Source organism: Sphaerodactylus townsendi, linkage group LG05, assembly GCF_021028975.2.
Source record: "Sphaerodactylus townsendi isolate TG3544 linkage group LG05, MPM_Stown_v2.3, whole genome shotgun sequence".
Lineage (NCBI taxonomy): Eukaryota > Metazoa > Chordata > Lepidosauria > Squamata > Sphaerodactylidae > Sphaerodactylus > Sphaerodactylus townsendi.
Window position 1 is genome coordinate 41327567 of NC_059429.1, and position 17074 is coordinate 41344640.

Sequence of the window (17074 nt, forward strand, 5' to 3'; positions counted from 1 at the left end):
GAGAACTCTGAAACATCTCTGAGATACTCTGAGGAATGTAGGGAACCAAGCACTCCTTGCCAGTATGGGGCTATGAAAATTAGGGCAGGTTGGTCCCAGAGTCTTTGCTAGTACCTTGAATAGGAGAGGAAATGTAGGGAAAACTGAGGTAATGTGAACTGGAGTTGCTTGCCTCATATGTACTGTGATTTAAGGAGTTTTAACAAATATTTTTGTGTGTGAACATATTCACTGTATAGTTTTCAGCATACCTGATCTTCATTACATTGACCTGGTTGTATAAACCAGCCTGTTAAATGCAAATTAATGTAATTTTGACAGTAGTATGTCTTTAAGTTTTTATGGGTTTGCAAAAACCTGCAAAACTTGTTAGATGTGTGGTAATTCTAGGCTAAATTAAAAGAGCATGTCAACTTTCAATTCTATTTAAAAAACCCTGTTTTTGCCTTATACATACATAGATTTGATAGTGCTCCTTGAGGGTAAGTAATTTTAAAGTGATAGATTAATTTGGGGAACTGCGGAAGTGGGTATGCAGTGCACACACTCACATTGTTAAGAGAAAAAAAAAACAGAAAACCAAGTTGCATAATGCTTTCAATTCTGATTTTATTTATAAGTATGTAAATGAATACATATTTGAACAAAAGGATTATTTAATATGCATAATCAGTATTTTCAGTTGATGGCAGAGGGTATAATGAAATGAACAGATAAATTATTTACTATTTCAAATATTGAACAGCATATGGTTTTCTTGTGGTTTCCTTGGAATAAAGCAACCAGCAAAGAATTAGTATATAAAAACTCCCAACTGCGCATAAGAAATAAGTTGATGTTAACATGCTGTTTTAGATTGCTGGGATATGCATACATCTCTTTTACTGAAATTATACTGTAAACAAACACACAACCAAATTTGGATTAAATTTCTTGGGTAAACAGTTGTCAGCAAATCATTGCTATGTATTGCAAAGACCATTTTTAGTAATAAATTCCTAGCTTATAAATATTTCTCATCTATTCAAAACGTTATTTAGGAAAGTTGGCTGCTGGCATAGCTCTTATTTATTAATTTAGAATATTTTGATGCTACCAATTCAAAGTCCTGCTGGATGTGGCTTATAATTAAAAAAACACCACAATATTAAAACATAAACCAGTAAAATATAAGACACTGGACACAAGCAGCATAAAAACTCACCATAAAACAGAACTGCATAATTAAAAAGGAATCTGGTAAGGAATCTTCCTAGAGCTTCAGAGTGTTTGCAGACCTTCAGTGTGTTTTTTCCCACAGTGAAACAGACACACAGTTATTCTTACTATGAAGTTGGGAGGCAAGATCCGGAACAAAGCATATGTGCATGTAAAGGGGATCCTTTGTGACTTCAGTGAAATCCTCTTTTCTCCCCATTGTCTTCAACTATGATGTCATCATTATAGGGTGTGTAGTAACATGTTAGAATAGTTCAAACCATGCAAGCTTCTCCTGTATCTCAATTGTCCTCCTCCGAAGGGCTGCCATCTTGATAGTTCTTGGTGCATGGTTTTTGTGGAAACAAGTTAGGTATCAATGGGCTGAAGAGGCACAGTCCAGTGGGTGAGTGCAATTGATGTCATGTTTTCCCAAGTGTTTGGATACCATTATGTTCACACAGCTTAGAGTCTGCTTGCCTGGTAATAATTGAAGGGGATGGCTCAGTAGATGTTTATAGAAATACACACTGTGTCTGTGTGGTGAGAAAACTTTAGCATGTACTGGATAGCTCTAATTTGGATGCTACGAAGTGTTATGACCATTGCTCCTTTATGGCTAGATCCAGAATATTAGTGATACAGAACATTCCTCTTATCCCCTCTCACTATGACCAATGAGTTCTACCAAATGCTGATCTGAGGGTGGGGGGGGCAGGGGATCATGAGGTCTGTAATAGGACGAGGGAATGAGTGGAAATTATTACTATTATTATTACTATTATTATTTCAATTTATTCTTCACCCTTTACAATTGTCTCAGACCTTAGTACAAAAGTTATTCTTACCACTAGATTATGTCAGAGCATATAAAACCATGGCTTATTGTAATAATGGAAAATCTGTGAAATTAGGATTCAGCTCACAGACAACCACCCCTACCCTAGTTTGCCTCTACAAATAATGGTTTCACTGAGTTTCTTTTAACCTGAGAGGGCGTTGCCAGTGAATATGCTACCTATGTCCATGTATTACACAAAACCCTAGTTAAGTCTGATTGTGATAGTTAACCAACGTCAAACCCTAGTTTGACAGATCCTAACTAACCATAATTAGTGGAGAGATTTACATTCAGGCAATCATATGAAATATAGCTTGTTTAACCAAGTCAAGGTTTCATATACAGGCCCTCACAGAAACACAGAGAGGTCTTATCAACTTCTAGCTTTTGAGGCTCCTATACTGTGCTTCATATAGAGATGTTAGTAGATTGTATATTCCTCCACCACAGAACAAAGCATGCTGGACCATCTTTGTTGTAGAATGCTACCTGGGTCAAGTGCATACCTGGCACTGCTCCTCCCATCCATTTGAAAGTAAAAATACATTTTGGCATAAATGCTCTTGTGTATGTTCAATACTGCACAAAATGATAGTTTTGACCAAGGCAGTGAGTAAATATTAATGATAATTCTCATATTTGTTTAGGATTATATTCTAAATCAGAGGCATACAATTTTCTTTACTGCTGCAGTTAATTGACCGAACTAATATCTTTATGTGAAACAGAGTATAGCCATAACAATTACACAGTAATGCACACGAAAACAAAACTCAAAAGTAATGCCAGAATATTAGCAAGTGTCTAAATGTGAAGTCTCTTTTGAGCTTGAGGTCAAATAACTCTCCTCCCCACCTCAATTGGTCCTATTGCCATACAATGTGTGAACTGAGCCACTGTGTGCTAGAGCCGCAAAGTCAGGAAGGAATTCCCCACTAGCATCTAGAAAATAATTTCAGCTGCCAAGTAGCACACCAATTCAACTAAAATCAACCAAAATCAATCAGACTCTTGAACAAATGCTTATGTTTGGAAGAATACAGTGAACAGAAGCAACAAAACTTGGCTACCTGCTGTACAACATTAAGTGTCAGAGAGTGCAATGAGTTTGCAATTTTATTTTTAGTGCTTACTCAGAAGCCAAATTTAGAGAGAATTAAGGTAATACCATGCCATATGCTGATGCAGTTGCAATTGATGGATAGTTCTGAAATACTATTTTAAATCTCTTTTTATATCTCTCTGTAAAACTCACACATAAAACCATATTGCTTTGTTTGTGGTTTACGCAGTTAATTACAGCTTTTTAAAAAGTTTTAAAAATGAAATAAAATGTATAATTACATGTTTCTCTGGTAACTAAATTTACCTTCATGTTGGGTTCAGTTGCTTAGCAAAAGCTCCCCTAATTTTGTAAATTCTTTAAAAAAATCATCCAAATTATCACAGCATCTAAGAATTTGGCAAAGAAAAAATTGCTTATGCTTCTAAAAAAAACCTTATTTGACAAACTGTCTGCTTTTTGTGTGACAGTTTTAAAAGGGATGGGCAGATACAGACCGCATTGTAACGGCTGCCGTCATTGGTTTCTTTTTCTTTCCCAATGTTGTTGGAGTTGCTGGTACTAATTAGAAAGCAAATCAATAGAATCAAGCAAATGTTCGGTTCACTTTAACTGCTGGTCTGATCACCTCAGCACACTGGGTTCACTGCTAAGGGCAGGCCTCTCTTTGGTTCATAAGGTGTTGTCCTGGAAACCATTCGGATGCAGTCAATAATAGGGCAGACACTGAGACACAGAGTGCAGCCTGTACAATTGTCGGTAACAGTGGGCAGGTGGGTTTCTGGATCAAATTGTATAGCCTGCAAGCAGAAATAAACAGCACTGATGTCACTCACAGAAAAGGTCAAAAACAACCCCATTTTTAGCATCTGCATTTCCTGTAGCCAAGGTGCTTGGAGAGATCCTTGTTTGGCACTGCACTGCAGCTATAGCAACAGTCTTAATGGATAAGATAATGCATTGTGAAAAATTAAAAATGCAGAAGCAAATCATGCCCTAGTAAAAATGTGCCACCATTTCCTTACCGCCCTTGCACTAGTTAAAAGAAGAATCAACCTTAGGACAAGTTGTGCCCATGATGTTCAAATCCTATAAAGATATTTTTTGTTTTATGTGAAGTCCATCTTCACAGGATTTATTGGGATTTGAACCCTTATTGTCCAGAATTATTTCCACAAGTGTCATCCTTGTCTTTTTGTTTGATACACAAAACCAACTGAGTACAAACAATAGAGCTTGGCCATTATTGCAGAAATTACATAGCAAGAAGTCTGAATTTGCTAGAATGTGCATTCAACAGTGAGTTTTCATCAATCCTGGCTATATCATGTGCATGCTTGTATTATGCAAGCCTTTAAAATGCCTTTTATGGTGCATCCACCCTTTCCAGTTTTCACTTGTCTTCACAAATCTTTGGCTAGTTCCTAAAAAATCTAAGATGAAGGGTCATAGATAGGATCACCAACCTCAAGCTAGGTCCTAGAGTTTTTCCTAGAATTACAAATGACCTCCAGACTACAGAGAAAAGTTCCTCTGGAGGAGAGGTGGATTGGCCATTAAGGTCACTAGGAAGAATCACCCCCTGCCATTGCACCACTTTTGCAGGGTGAGCTCCTTTTCAAGACCATTTCTTCCCCCCTCAATCCACTTCTACCCTGGAGAAAATGGCAGCTTTGGAGGGAGGACTGTGGCAGCAAATCCCACTAAAGTCCTTCTTTCCAAGGCATTACCCACACATTTCCAGAAACCTCCCAAACAGGAATTGGCAATCCTAGGCCTAGGCTATGAGGTTACCCTGTCTTTGCAAGACCAGGGGCTACAACTTCTCAAACTGTTTACTCTGAAGTCCTGTCACAGGATAAAGGCCTGTCTGAAGGATACTACAGTTTCCTCAGAATTCTTTTGATTTCTCCTGCTGGCTAAGTTGTTTGGTTTGTTGCAGAGAAGCTGGGTGCATAGCCTGCAAATGTCCTCTTAGGTTCCCTACATACGTACATCATGGCCATTGTTCCAGTCAAGCAGCTTTCATACCAGTTGGGGTTTTTGTAAAGACTTTCCACCAGGGTGGAGCACCAATGTCCCAACTTCCTGGTATGTCAGCAGTGTCCAATCCTCTGGGAGGCTCAGTGCTTACATTGGAAACATACAGGAAGCTAAACCACACAAATATACCAACCACCTTCATACTACTGTCGAAGGCTTTCACGGCTGGATTCAACTGGTTGTGGTGGGTTTTCCGGGCTGTGTGACCATGGTCTGGTGGATTCCTAACATTTCGTTAGGAACAAGATCCACCTCTGAAGATGCCAGCCACAGATGCAGGCAAAACGTTAGAAACAAGATCCACCAGACCATGGCCATAAGCCCGGAAAACCCACCACAACCACCTTCATACTGTTCACCAGCCAGCTTGGAAGCAACCTACAGGATGACCCGGCTTCCACAACTAGTTTCAATGCATCAGCCAAGTAGATGCAGGGACTTTTGTTCAGAGAGCATTACTCTGAATAGAAATTTGTGAAATAACAGTTACTATATGCTATCTGGTATGCACAAACATATCTTCCCTTAATTTTGGCTTCTTGTCATGCATTTTTGGTAGCTGTGATAACTGCATTATTTGTTTCATTTTATAGTACTTACCTGTACTATGAATAGTAGGCTTTAAAAAATACCAAAATATTATTGCTTTAGAAACCAAACTGTATTATTTTAGCACTGTCATTGTAACATATTATAACACATTTTTAAGGCTAGGATAGCCTTTGATAATAAGCAACCATAAGACAAATTCAGTGCTTGTGGCTTCTATCTTTTCTTTCCATTGTTTTTTGCTGTGCGAAACTTGTTTTAAACTTCCTGTTTACTTGGATTAACCCTTTTCTTGGGAAATAGCTCTGTGGACTCCGACAGGCTGTTCAGCTCCAGGCCTTGTTTTGCAGTAACCTCTGATATCTAAAAATGAACTTTACAAACAGCTTGCTTGTTGCTTGCAGGCACTGTGGATAGCGTGTGCACTGCCAGCTAACCTTACAACAACACACAAATCAGATCTGACCAAGACAGCAAAGGGAAAAGTGATACACTGGCAAGACTTCAGGTTGTTGCCAGTTTGAAATGCTGACTGAGAGAGGACAAAAACTGGAAAGCATTTTGCAAGGAAAATGATACATATCCAGGTTTTCTGAAAGGTTTCTAGGCTAAAGGTCATTATTAAAGAGGAAGCTGAGCAATATCTTGTACCAGCTTAAGTGTACTCTACCCTGATGAAGTCAGATGAAGCTTAATTTAAGTCAGGAGAGTAGATTTACATTCAGCTTGAGGAGAATTTTTTTCAAGAGCCTTTTGACATTGAAACCAGCCATCTGGAGGTGTGGTTTGGATCTCTTTCATTAGAGGTCCTCAAAGAGACACTGGACAACCACATTTCAGGAGTGGTCTAGCTCTGGCTTTCCTGCATTGAGCAGAGGCCCCTTTCAGCTCTATAAGACCTCTTTCAACTAAGGCTTCAAGTCAGTTTAACTAGATAAACCATCACAGGGAATCATGGAAAAATCTCTATTGAGCTCCAGTAAGATTTGAATGTATTAGCTTACATTGGCTCGTTATAACATACAGTGCTGGGAAGAATGACAACCATTCCAGCAATAGATTCTGTGCAGAATATTTGTTGGCAGGTGGTGAGAGTTGCTGCATGCATCCAAGTCTCTAAGAACCCTTCATTATTGACAACCACTGAATCGGACACACGTCATGGTAACTAAACTTGGGAGTATGCAAGTGTTAATATCCAGTATCTCATAAATCTCCTTTCCCCACATGCCCGTTAAGCAGACAGTGGATTCCTCCTGCCTCCATGGCAAAAAGAAAACTCACAGTTGTTTGTTTGTTTTTTTGCTAATTACAGCTGTGCTCTTACCTGGTAGCCTGAATCATTGCAGGTCATGTAGCATTTGCCACAGTTGATACACATTTCCTCATCTATCAGAGCCACAACTTGCTCGGTATTACTGAGCTCTCCATATTTTCCAATATACTGCAGTGCTTTTCCAATTACATCCTAGGAGGAGAAGCAAGAAGGGGGAGCAAAAGCATTATGGAAACACTTTGGTGATACCCAAGGTTGTTTTATGGCCAAAGAGGAGCACTCAACAGCGTGTTTTTTTGAGCTGATGTTTTGTGGGCACCACATTAATGCTGGGGATAATGTGGTGAGTGGAAAACACTTCAGGCACGCTACTCTGAAAAATGTGGATAACAAGTGTTGATGTATCTGCAAACCAAGCACAAAATAGAAGAAAAAATATGCCAGTCCTCAGAACTCTGCATTATTATTAATATTTTTTATAGTGGACTCGACCTGGAGGAACCAAATGTGGCACTTAATTAAATTATCCTTAAAGACTAATGTTTTAGCACGACAGGAAATAACACAGGGTCACAAAAAGGGAAGTGACATGATACTCACAGCTTGCCTTGTCCATGGTCACTTTTCATTAGCACAGTTCTGAGAACTCATTATAAGAACAGGAAACAAGCCCATTAAACGACAGGGAACAAAGGGCCTCACAACTGGAGCCGACATACAAAAGGCTTAGTAACAACACAGTATCACCATCATAGTATGCTTTCAAGTGATCAATCCAACCTTTCCCAAGAATGTATTCCAGGCTCTATCCCTGGAAAAAGATATTATGCTCATGAATCCAAAGCCCTGGTTCTGAAGACATTTGAATGGAGAAATTGACCAAAGGGCAACATGCTCTTCTTTACTGAGAGTTTCATTTGTACAATACAGGCGTGGTCAAGCCGCTCCGCTGCCCCAGTGTGCATAAGCAGGCTCTTTCTTCGGACCAGCAGAGCTTGCTGCAGCTGCAACCGTACTGCATTTCTCATTTGAGATACTGCAACTGAATGAGTTCCTTATTCTGGCTACTTAACACAAGCTGTGATTAGCATAGCAACCACCACCACCACCTCAGCCACTTGAGCTCAAACAGAAAATGTCCTGAACCTTCTGGTCAAAAGGAGCAGCTGCAAGTTAAATCTCTAGCTGGAAAAGACATCAACTTTCAGTCATGGTTGTCTCTTTGAACTTTAAAGAGAGAGGTAGCTTGGATAGAACTGCAGTAAAATGTCTGAACAGAACATAAGAAGAGCCTTGCTGGATCAGACTACTGGTCTACCTACTCCAGCATCCTGTATCATGCAGCAGCAAACTAGTTATTCTGGAGGGCTAACTATAGAGCATAGCTCCTAGCACTAGTATCTTCCATCAATTTTTATCTAAACCCCCTTTAAAGCCATCAGTGCTCGTGGACTTCAGGCAGTGAATCCCACACATTATCCACTCATTAAATAAAAAGTACTTCCTTTTGTCTGTGCTAAATCTACTGCCCATCAATTTCACTGGATGCCCTGGAGTTCTAATATTTTGGGAGAGAGCATGCATAATTTTATATACCTGTCTCATGTCCCCTCCCCTCACAGTTGTCATTTTTTCTAAACTGAAAAGTCCCAGCCTCTTTCATACATACAGTCTGTATGGAAGAGGTACGGGGGCAGTTGCCGTGCCTGACACAGTTGATAAAATGCTACCCAGGCCATTTTAGCCACCTGGGCCTCAAGCAATAGTGCCTGGTCCAGGATGACACCCAGGCTTTTGACGGATGAGACCAAGTGCAATGCCTCGCCGTCCAGTGTAGGTAGGCAAAAGTCCACCAGACACTCCCCGCAGCCCAGCCACAGCACCTCCACTTTGTAGGATTTAATTTCAGCCAGCTTACTCTCAACCAGCCAGCAATGGCTTCCAACACATTGCTGGAGAGCTCCAGGGGCCGAGGACAGGCTGCCCTCCATCGTGAACACGAGCTGGGTGTCATCTGCATACTGGTGGCACCACAGCCCAAAATTCCAAACCAAACTTGCCAGGGGCTGCATGTAGATATTGAAAAGCATCGGGAAGAGGATCGCCCCCTGCGGTATCCCACAAACCAAGGGGCAACGCCGGGAGTTCTCTCTCCCAATGTCATCTGCTTTCTCCAGTCTCTGAGGCCAGCCAACCCAAGGTTGACCCCTATACCCTGATATCGGTGAGGTGGTGGACCAAAAAGTCATGAGCTACCACATCAAACACTGCAGTGAGGTCTAACCTCACCAGCAGCACCGAACTGCCTCTGTCCAAGTGGAGCCCGAGTTCGTCCATGACAGTGACCAGTACCATCTCGGTCCTATGGCCAGTGCAGAAACCAATTGGGATCCAATGCATTTGCTTTATCCAGGAACCTCTGGAGTTGATCCACCATAGCTCGCTCAATTACCTTTCCCAGAAATGACAGATTCAAGACTGGGCGGTAATTGGTCGCATCCAGAGGATCTAACTACAGTCTTTTCAGGAGCGGATGGATCACTGCCTCTTTAAACCAACCCGGGAAAACCCCTTGCTCTAGGGAGCTAGTTATGATTTCCAACAGGTGGCTCTGCAACTCCTCCCTGATGGCTTTTATGAACCAGGAAGGCCATGGGTCAAAAGGACATGGGAGATCGTACAGCTGCCAGTGTCCTGTCCGCATCCGCCGGGTTGAGCATACTGAAGTTGTCCAACCGAGGACCCAGAGATGGCCAAGGGGCTTCCAGTTCACATATTGTATTAACCATGGCAGACAGGGTTCGGTGGAGGGTCAAGACTATGTATGAGAAGTAGCTTGCAAATGCCTCACAGCCTAAAGCCTAAATTTGGGACGCATAGCTGAGGTCGTAAGTGATTTAATTATACTAAACAATTGTGCTGGGCGCGAGCTATTGCGATAGAGGAAGTAAAATAAAACCTCTCCGCATCCTTCACAGCTCCCTCATAGGATCTCATAAACATCCGATACGAGTGTCTTGACCCCCTGTCAAGGGTCCTCTGCCACAGTCGCTCTAGCTTTCTCAGTTCTCACTTCATTCGACGCAGTTCCCCAGGATACCAAGGAGCTGGTCTGGCGCAGATGCGGAGAGGGCACCTTGGAGCGACGGCCTCAATGGCTTCAGAGAGCCTGGTATCCCAGTTCTCTACCAGCTCATCAAGGGAGATGCCAGTGGGTGGGGTCTCCCGCAGAGCATCCTGGAACCGCTCCGTGTCCATTAGTCTCCATGGATGGGCCAAAATATGCCCCTAGCCAAGACAGGGGGGGCGCAGCAGCATCTATCCGAGCCTTAAGGACATAGTGGTCAGACCATGGCACTCTATCAACAGAGGATAAGCCCACATTCACACCTGCTGCGAAGATCAGGTCCAGAGTGTGGCCACACTGATGCATGGGGCTCCCAATGTTCACCAGGGAGAGACCTAGCGTCACCATGGTTGACACTAGACCAGCGGCTACCAGAAAGGAGGCTGAATCAATGTGGACGTTGAAGCCACCCAACACTAACAGTTTAGGGTATGACAAAGACCACTCTGAGGTGACCTCAAAGAACCATGACAGGCTGTCTGCCAGTGTGCTAGGCGACTGGTACACCAGCAGAACAGCCAGTCTCTCCAGGGAGTCCCAGCAGAGGCTTAAACTCTCCAGGCCAGTGATCAATGGGACAGGGGACGTCTAAAAGGAGATGGAGTCTTGGACGAGCATTGCCACACCCCTCCCCCCTGCCCCTGTGTCCTGTGATAGAGCTATGCATAACCTTGCTCTCTGACATTTTTGCGTTTTGATCTGCTTCTATGGCAGCCATTTTATGGTTGGGAGCTATCTTGTGGTTGTACTCCCACACTGTGCCAGTACAACAGAAGTGTTCCCAGGCTCAAAAATCTTGGGGTACTACTGTAATGAACTCTACATGGATCTGCCCTTAATTCAGAAACTCCAACAGTGCATCCCCATTACTACTATGTGCCATATGGAACATCAATTCTGCAGATACTTCATTGGTTATCAATCATCTATCAGATCCAATTCAAGGTGCTAGTTTTCATCTATAAAGCCCTTTATGGAGTTGGACCCTTATAATTGCAGGACTAACTCTCCTCTGTCCTCTGAGCAAAGTCTTCTAAAGTTCCCAGCTTAGGCCTGGCAGCTCTCACACTTGACATTCTCTGTGGTGGCCCCATTGGTGGTGGTTCTGTTTAGAGTTTTCAGTTTCAGGGCCCTACCTGGATGCAAAGATTTCATAACAATGTTTTAGATAAAGAAAGAAATCTCCTGAACTGAACTGTTTTATCAAAGACTTGTTCCTCCTACAAGAATGCCCTCTGTAACAATTCACTTTTGCAAATTTGGTGTTCACCTCAACTGCCTGTTTGACTGCAGTCTTTCTTTTTTTCCTCATAAGGATTAGTGATGCATGACAAAAATATACACACTTTGACCTGTGGGCACTTTTGGAATTCTGAAACTGATACAATCAGTGGTGGGATCCAAAAATTTTAGTATCAGGTTCCCCTGGTGGTGGGATTCAAACTGTGGCGTAGCGCCAATGGGGCTGGGCGGGACACAACGGGGGCATGGCCGGGCATTCCAGGGGTGGGACATTCCTGGGCAGTGCTGTGGCAAGGACGAAGCCGCTGTGCCGGTCCTTGGGCGGGAAACGAATGCACGCAGGCACAGGCTGCCACGCATGCCGGTGCACCTCCTGCTAGACTGCTTCAAGTTCTGTGCGCTACTGCTGAGAGAAGGGGTGTAACTAAGGCAAAAATCACGTGGAAAAATCACCAATTAGTAACCCCCTCTCAGCACACACAAATAATTAGTAACCTACTCTCGGGAACCTGTGAGAACCTGCTGGATCCCACCTCTGGATACAATGACAAAAAGGCTACTGCAAGAGGTAGAAGAAACCATAGAACTTTAGGTATCGAAGTTATGCATTACTCTCATAGTAACTCTCTGACATATCAGGAAGAAGCTCTGTGTAACACAATGTCTTTTAATCTGTACAGTCAATCAGAAGTCCTCCTTGGGAAAAGATCCACCTGGCCTAGTCTGCTTCTAAAAGTATTTAGAAGGTGCCACGAAAGGTGATGGAGGGAACTATGGTACCAACTAGCCCCACACTTGGAATTCCTGATATACACAAAAGATATTTTCCTCAGCAAAACAAGGAAGGTATCTGCCTCATATCTTCTGTGAGGGAAAAACACCAACACTTCATCATATAGACAGTGATCTTTCCAATACTAATACCATATTTGCTATTCCTTTTGGGATATTTTGCATCCTTCACAGAACTTCATTCATGTGGGCAATTACTGCTTTCCACTTTAGACGGACGGACGGACGGACGAACGGACAGACGCACACAGCAAAGCACTGGATGTAGGAAAATGCATGCAGGCCACCCAGCCTGAATATATCATGGGTTGCACACTAAGAATTTTTAACCCACTGTCACTTTTGCATTACTATGTAGGAACTTTAAATGAAGCTTTTGAAACTGACATTTAACAAAAGAGCAAAGGTTGAGTATTCCAGGGAAAGTCACACAAGAAAGATAACGTTGCACAGACTTTAAAATTAAAGTTGGCAAAGAATAAATGAAGCTTGCAAGACACTGTTTCATTTTGCCCATGCTTCAAAAGCCATGAATATCTTGAAATATTAGCTCAGTTTGAGGGTTATAGGAGGAGCAAAGGAGCCATTTTCAATTGGAGGTAAGGATTATTACCATTAAGGGTGGACAGATTTCTTCCCCATTCTCTTTCTTTATTGATCCAGAAGGTCTTTCTGCTTTGCATTCACCTCTTCTCCTTCTTTAAGAAGGAGAGTATTTAAAATGAATTCTGGCATAGTTTGCCTTGACTTTTTGTTCCATCAATTTCTTCCCACCTCTTACTTCCTTGACACATTAAGTGTGCAGCGTCTGGTCCTTTTATGGATGTCCCAATGAATGTTGACAGGGTTTCAGGAGTTGTGAAGGCCACCACTTATATTTTGGACCCTTGTCCCTCCTGGCTAATGAAAGCTTGTCAGGATAGAATGAAAGAGCTCCTAATGAAAATTCTTTACACCTACAATGGTGTTTTCCCAAGGGTGATTTGAATGACTCAGCATTGCATTCTTTATTAAAGAAGCCTAATTCAGATCAGAAGGCTGTGGCCTGTTCTAGGCTGTAACCTGCCTTTTTGGGATAAGGTTATAGAAAATGTTGCTGCAGAGCAACTCCATGTTTTCTCAGATGAGCCATCTGTCCCAGACTTTGGTTATGGGACAGAGATGGCTTTAATTTCTTTGATGGATGATTTCTGTTTACAGGATGATATGGGAAATGCTTTTTTGCTATTGTTAATGCTGACACTAAATTGTTCCTGAGGGGACAGGATTTTGTTTTTTAAAAAGTTCTGGTGGTTTCCAGTGTATATATGTACAATTATGATTGTAACCTGCCTTGAACCTGGTTAAGGAGAATGGTGGATTAAAAAATATACACATTGCAAACATGTGATACCATGCATTGATAAAACATCGCACAAAAACAATCTTGATGCAAATACACATACAATAACATCAGGGTTTCTCTTCTGATGTTTTATCAATAGGATAGTTATCCCAAATTTTGTTTGTTCTCTGTTTACTCCAGATCCCTTATTTAGAGAATCTTGTGTCAAATTTTGCAGAGCTTACAGCCTATGAAGTAGAAAGAAAGCATTTCTTTTTGTTTTTCTAGAGTCCAATAGACATACACTTCCCTGATTTAAGATTCCAGACCCCAAAAAAGTACACTTGGGCTGTAACATGGAAACAGAAATAACATCAAATAAAATAATAAGTAAATAAAATAACATGGGAGATGACCACATGGCCCATGAAGCTGTCCCATACTGAATCAGAGTCCTTGGTCCATCAGGGTCTCAGTTGTAGGAGCTATTTAACTGGGGATGCCAGGGATTGCCCAGATACCGTGCACAGAATTACCTCTTTACTATAAAATATTACTATGAAATAAAGTTATTAAAGACTGAGAAGTTGGTCTAACATTTTCTGTCTTATACCATCAACCTCGATGGTTGTCTGAGATATCATTTCCCAAACTGGTCCAAGTCACATGGCCTGTCATGTTTACAGCACCATTTCAACCTTATGGCCACAAATTTCACTTTATCCTTATTTAGCTGCCCTAGTACCAAAACCACTGAGTCTGAAAGACCATATTTAGGAGCTTCTGGCCAGGCTTTGCTCAACTTTTTGTAAATTAAAGGTAGTTCCCTCTGCAAACTCTGGGATGTTGCTTACTTAAGAAGAAGAAAAGTTTGGATTTATATCCCATTTTTTCTCAGCCGTAAGGAGTCTTACAAACTCCTCTGCCTTCTTTCCCTATAACTGACATCTTGTGAGGAAGGTGGAGCTGTTAAAGTTCTGAGAGAACCAAGGTCACTTAGCAAGCTTCATGTGTAGGAGCAGGGAAACAAATCCAATTCACCAGATAAAAGTCTGCTGCTCATGTGGAGGAGTGGAGAATTAAACCAGATCTCCAGATCAGAGTCCCCCACTTCTAATCACTACACCTAATGGGTGATGGGTGATGTCACAACCCAACAGCTTCTAGGCAAGCATGTTGTAACGGACTTGCCCCACCCTGAAGGGCTGGTGTGAAGCAGCTTAAAGAGGCCTGGGTGACAGAAAAAAATAAGGCAGCAGGCCCTAATTTAAATAAAAGCAAGGTGATTGGTCGATGGAAGGCCTTGTTGCCCCTGGCCACTGTAAGGGGGCGCTAAAACGCTGCAAGACAAACAGAAAGACAGAGAGAGCCTGTCAGACAGTTCTTCGTTGGGAGTTCTGAAGAGAACAGCTCGTGTTCAGTTGAGAGCAGAGTCTGCGGAGTGAAGAATCTCAGCTCTGGCTCTGGTGAAAAGGAATTCTGGTCCAGCTCAGACAGCTGGCAGGATTCTAGTGACCTCTCCTCAAGCGAAGGAAGCTTGTGAGGGGAAGGAAGGCACTGGCTTTTTGGTGCAGAGCGAAGTGCCGGCCAGAGGCTTGTCAGTAGACACTGACCAGACCTAGGAGTCTGTCCTGCCCCTGTGTAGCACCAGTCTGGGAAAAGTCCGAGCCAGTGGCAGTGAGGCCAGTTTGGGAGTAGAGTGAGAGAGGGAGTCTTTGTATGCCAGAATCTCACAGGGCATAGACTGGGTGTGTGTGTGTATTCAGTGGGTTGTGGATCAGAAAGGACTAGTGTCTGTCTGTGAGGAAAAGCAAAGCGTATAAAGGCATAATCGTTCCTGAAGAGACACCTGCATGTGTGAAATCTAGGTAACATCTGAAGCTCTGTAACTTTTAAGTGAAAAGAACCTCTCTGAAACCATCAAGCGTTAGTACCTCTCTGAGCCAGTTTAAGAAGCCTTTCTTTTGTTTTCAAAAATAATTTTTCATTTGTTGTGTTTAAGTTACCCTCGTGCCAGCCTGCGTTTGTGTGTGAGAGATTGAAGAGTGCCTGTTTGTGTGGCTAGAATCCCAACCAATTTGAGTTCCCTCCATTTTTGTACAAGGGACTCTGAAGGACATTCCCCTCAGACCAAGATTGAATGTGTGGTGGGATCCTTTATATATTTGGCAGCCAGCAACAGTTTTGGGATTCCTATTTCCTTCTCTTTAATGGTGGCAGCAGAGTAAAAAGAAGATCCCTGAACACTAGCTTGGGATATTTTGGGTGGCAAAGGAAAACCCACTGGTCAGTTTAGTGGGAACCTTGATTGTAGGCCACACGTCCCGTTACAATTGGTGGCTAGTGGTGAGATAATATCTCTCCCTTGCCTTGAATATAAGTGACCCTGTTACACATGTCTATGGGGTGGTTTGCCATTGCCCTCCCTGGTATCAGGCTTCCTCCCAGCACCAACTGAACTATGCCAGTTCAGCAATGAGCCATGACTAAACTGGAAGACAGCCTGCCACTGACAAGGAAGATAAAGGTCATGAGCTGTCTTGAACATGTCTGCACCCCAAAGCCAGTTCAGCCTAACTGTTCGGTGTTCCCTATTATTGAGATCCAATATCAACTGTCCATTAGCCCGGGTGGGTGGGGGGACTAATTGCAGTAGACCCACTGAAGGATCCCGCACTGGGACACTTTTTGTTATCACAGGGGCTTTGCCAATGAAAGCCTCAATCTCCTCTCACTGAAGTTCAGGCACTACAATCACAGGGAAGGGAATTGGGGCAGGGTAGGGGGAAGGCACACACCTGAGCCTGTCCTCCACAGTACAAAGCCACTGCCAACTATGTGAAGCCAAGGGATCATGCAGACAGACTGCCCAAGCATTTCCTCCACTCATTCCCTGCTGGTCTGAAGCTCCAAATGATGTTGCAAGCAAGCCCAAAGCAAACCTTAAGAGCCAATACAGGAGCACATGGAGGCAGTGAGCAGGCAGTTTAAGTGTGAAGTCAAACACTGGGGGCACATGAAGTCGCCTATTGGCACCAGTCCTCAAGTGGCCAAGAGGAAGCTGTTCTCTCAGCAGCCAGGCCAACTGGAATGGAGTGTGGCCCAGGAAAGGAAGGGTCAGGATCTTGCTGCCTGTGTGTAAATGTGCCACCTTCTCCCTGCTCCCAGTACTGTGGAGGCCTGTCAATGTAGGGCCCCCAATCCTTGCTCATTGGGGAAGCTGAATAAGAGTGCCTGGGGTCTTTCTCATTCTGAGGAAAGGTGGAGGAGAGGCTTGTAGGTGCTCAAGGCCACTGCTGCTGCCCACCACCACTGAGGACATGTGACAGCAGCCAACCATGCTGTCCTCCACCCGCTTCTCTGCCTTCCATACTGCAAACTGCAGTTTTGGGTAAATCATGGCCATGCATAATAGAAAAATCCTTCAAAACTAGACATTTGTGTGCCATTTTTAAAAAACAAACAAACCCTTTCGATCTATTTTTATTTTACTCCCTGTTTTTCTGCCTACTGGGAGCCACTGTGGGGCAATGGTTAAGAACGGTGGATTCTAATTTGGAGAACTCAGTTTGGTTCCCCAACCCTCCACATGAGCAGTAGACTCTAATTTGGTGAACCAG

At 42.9% G+C, this 17074-nt stretch overlaps 1 protein-coding gene across 1 annotated transcript in view; it reads right to left on the minus strand.

Moving 5' to 3' along the window:
- Positions 1–601: 601 nt before the first annotated feature.
- DPYD (dihydropyrimidine dehydrogenase) overlaps positions 602–17074 on the minus strand; it is a 652845-nt gene continuing 636372 nt past the window's right edge. Inside the window, exons 22-23 of the mRNA XM_048497540.1 lie at positions 7021–7161; positions 602–3901 (exon numbers count right to left, since the gene is read on the minus strand). Coding sequence (XP_048353497.1) covers positions 3731–3901; positions 7021–7161 — 312 coding nt within the window. The 3' untranslated portion in view covers positions 602–3730. The remainder of the gene's footprint in view (positions 3902–7020; positions 7162–17074) is intronic.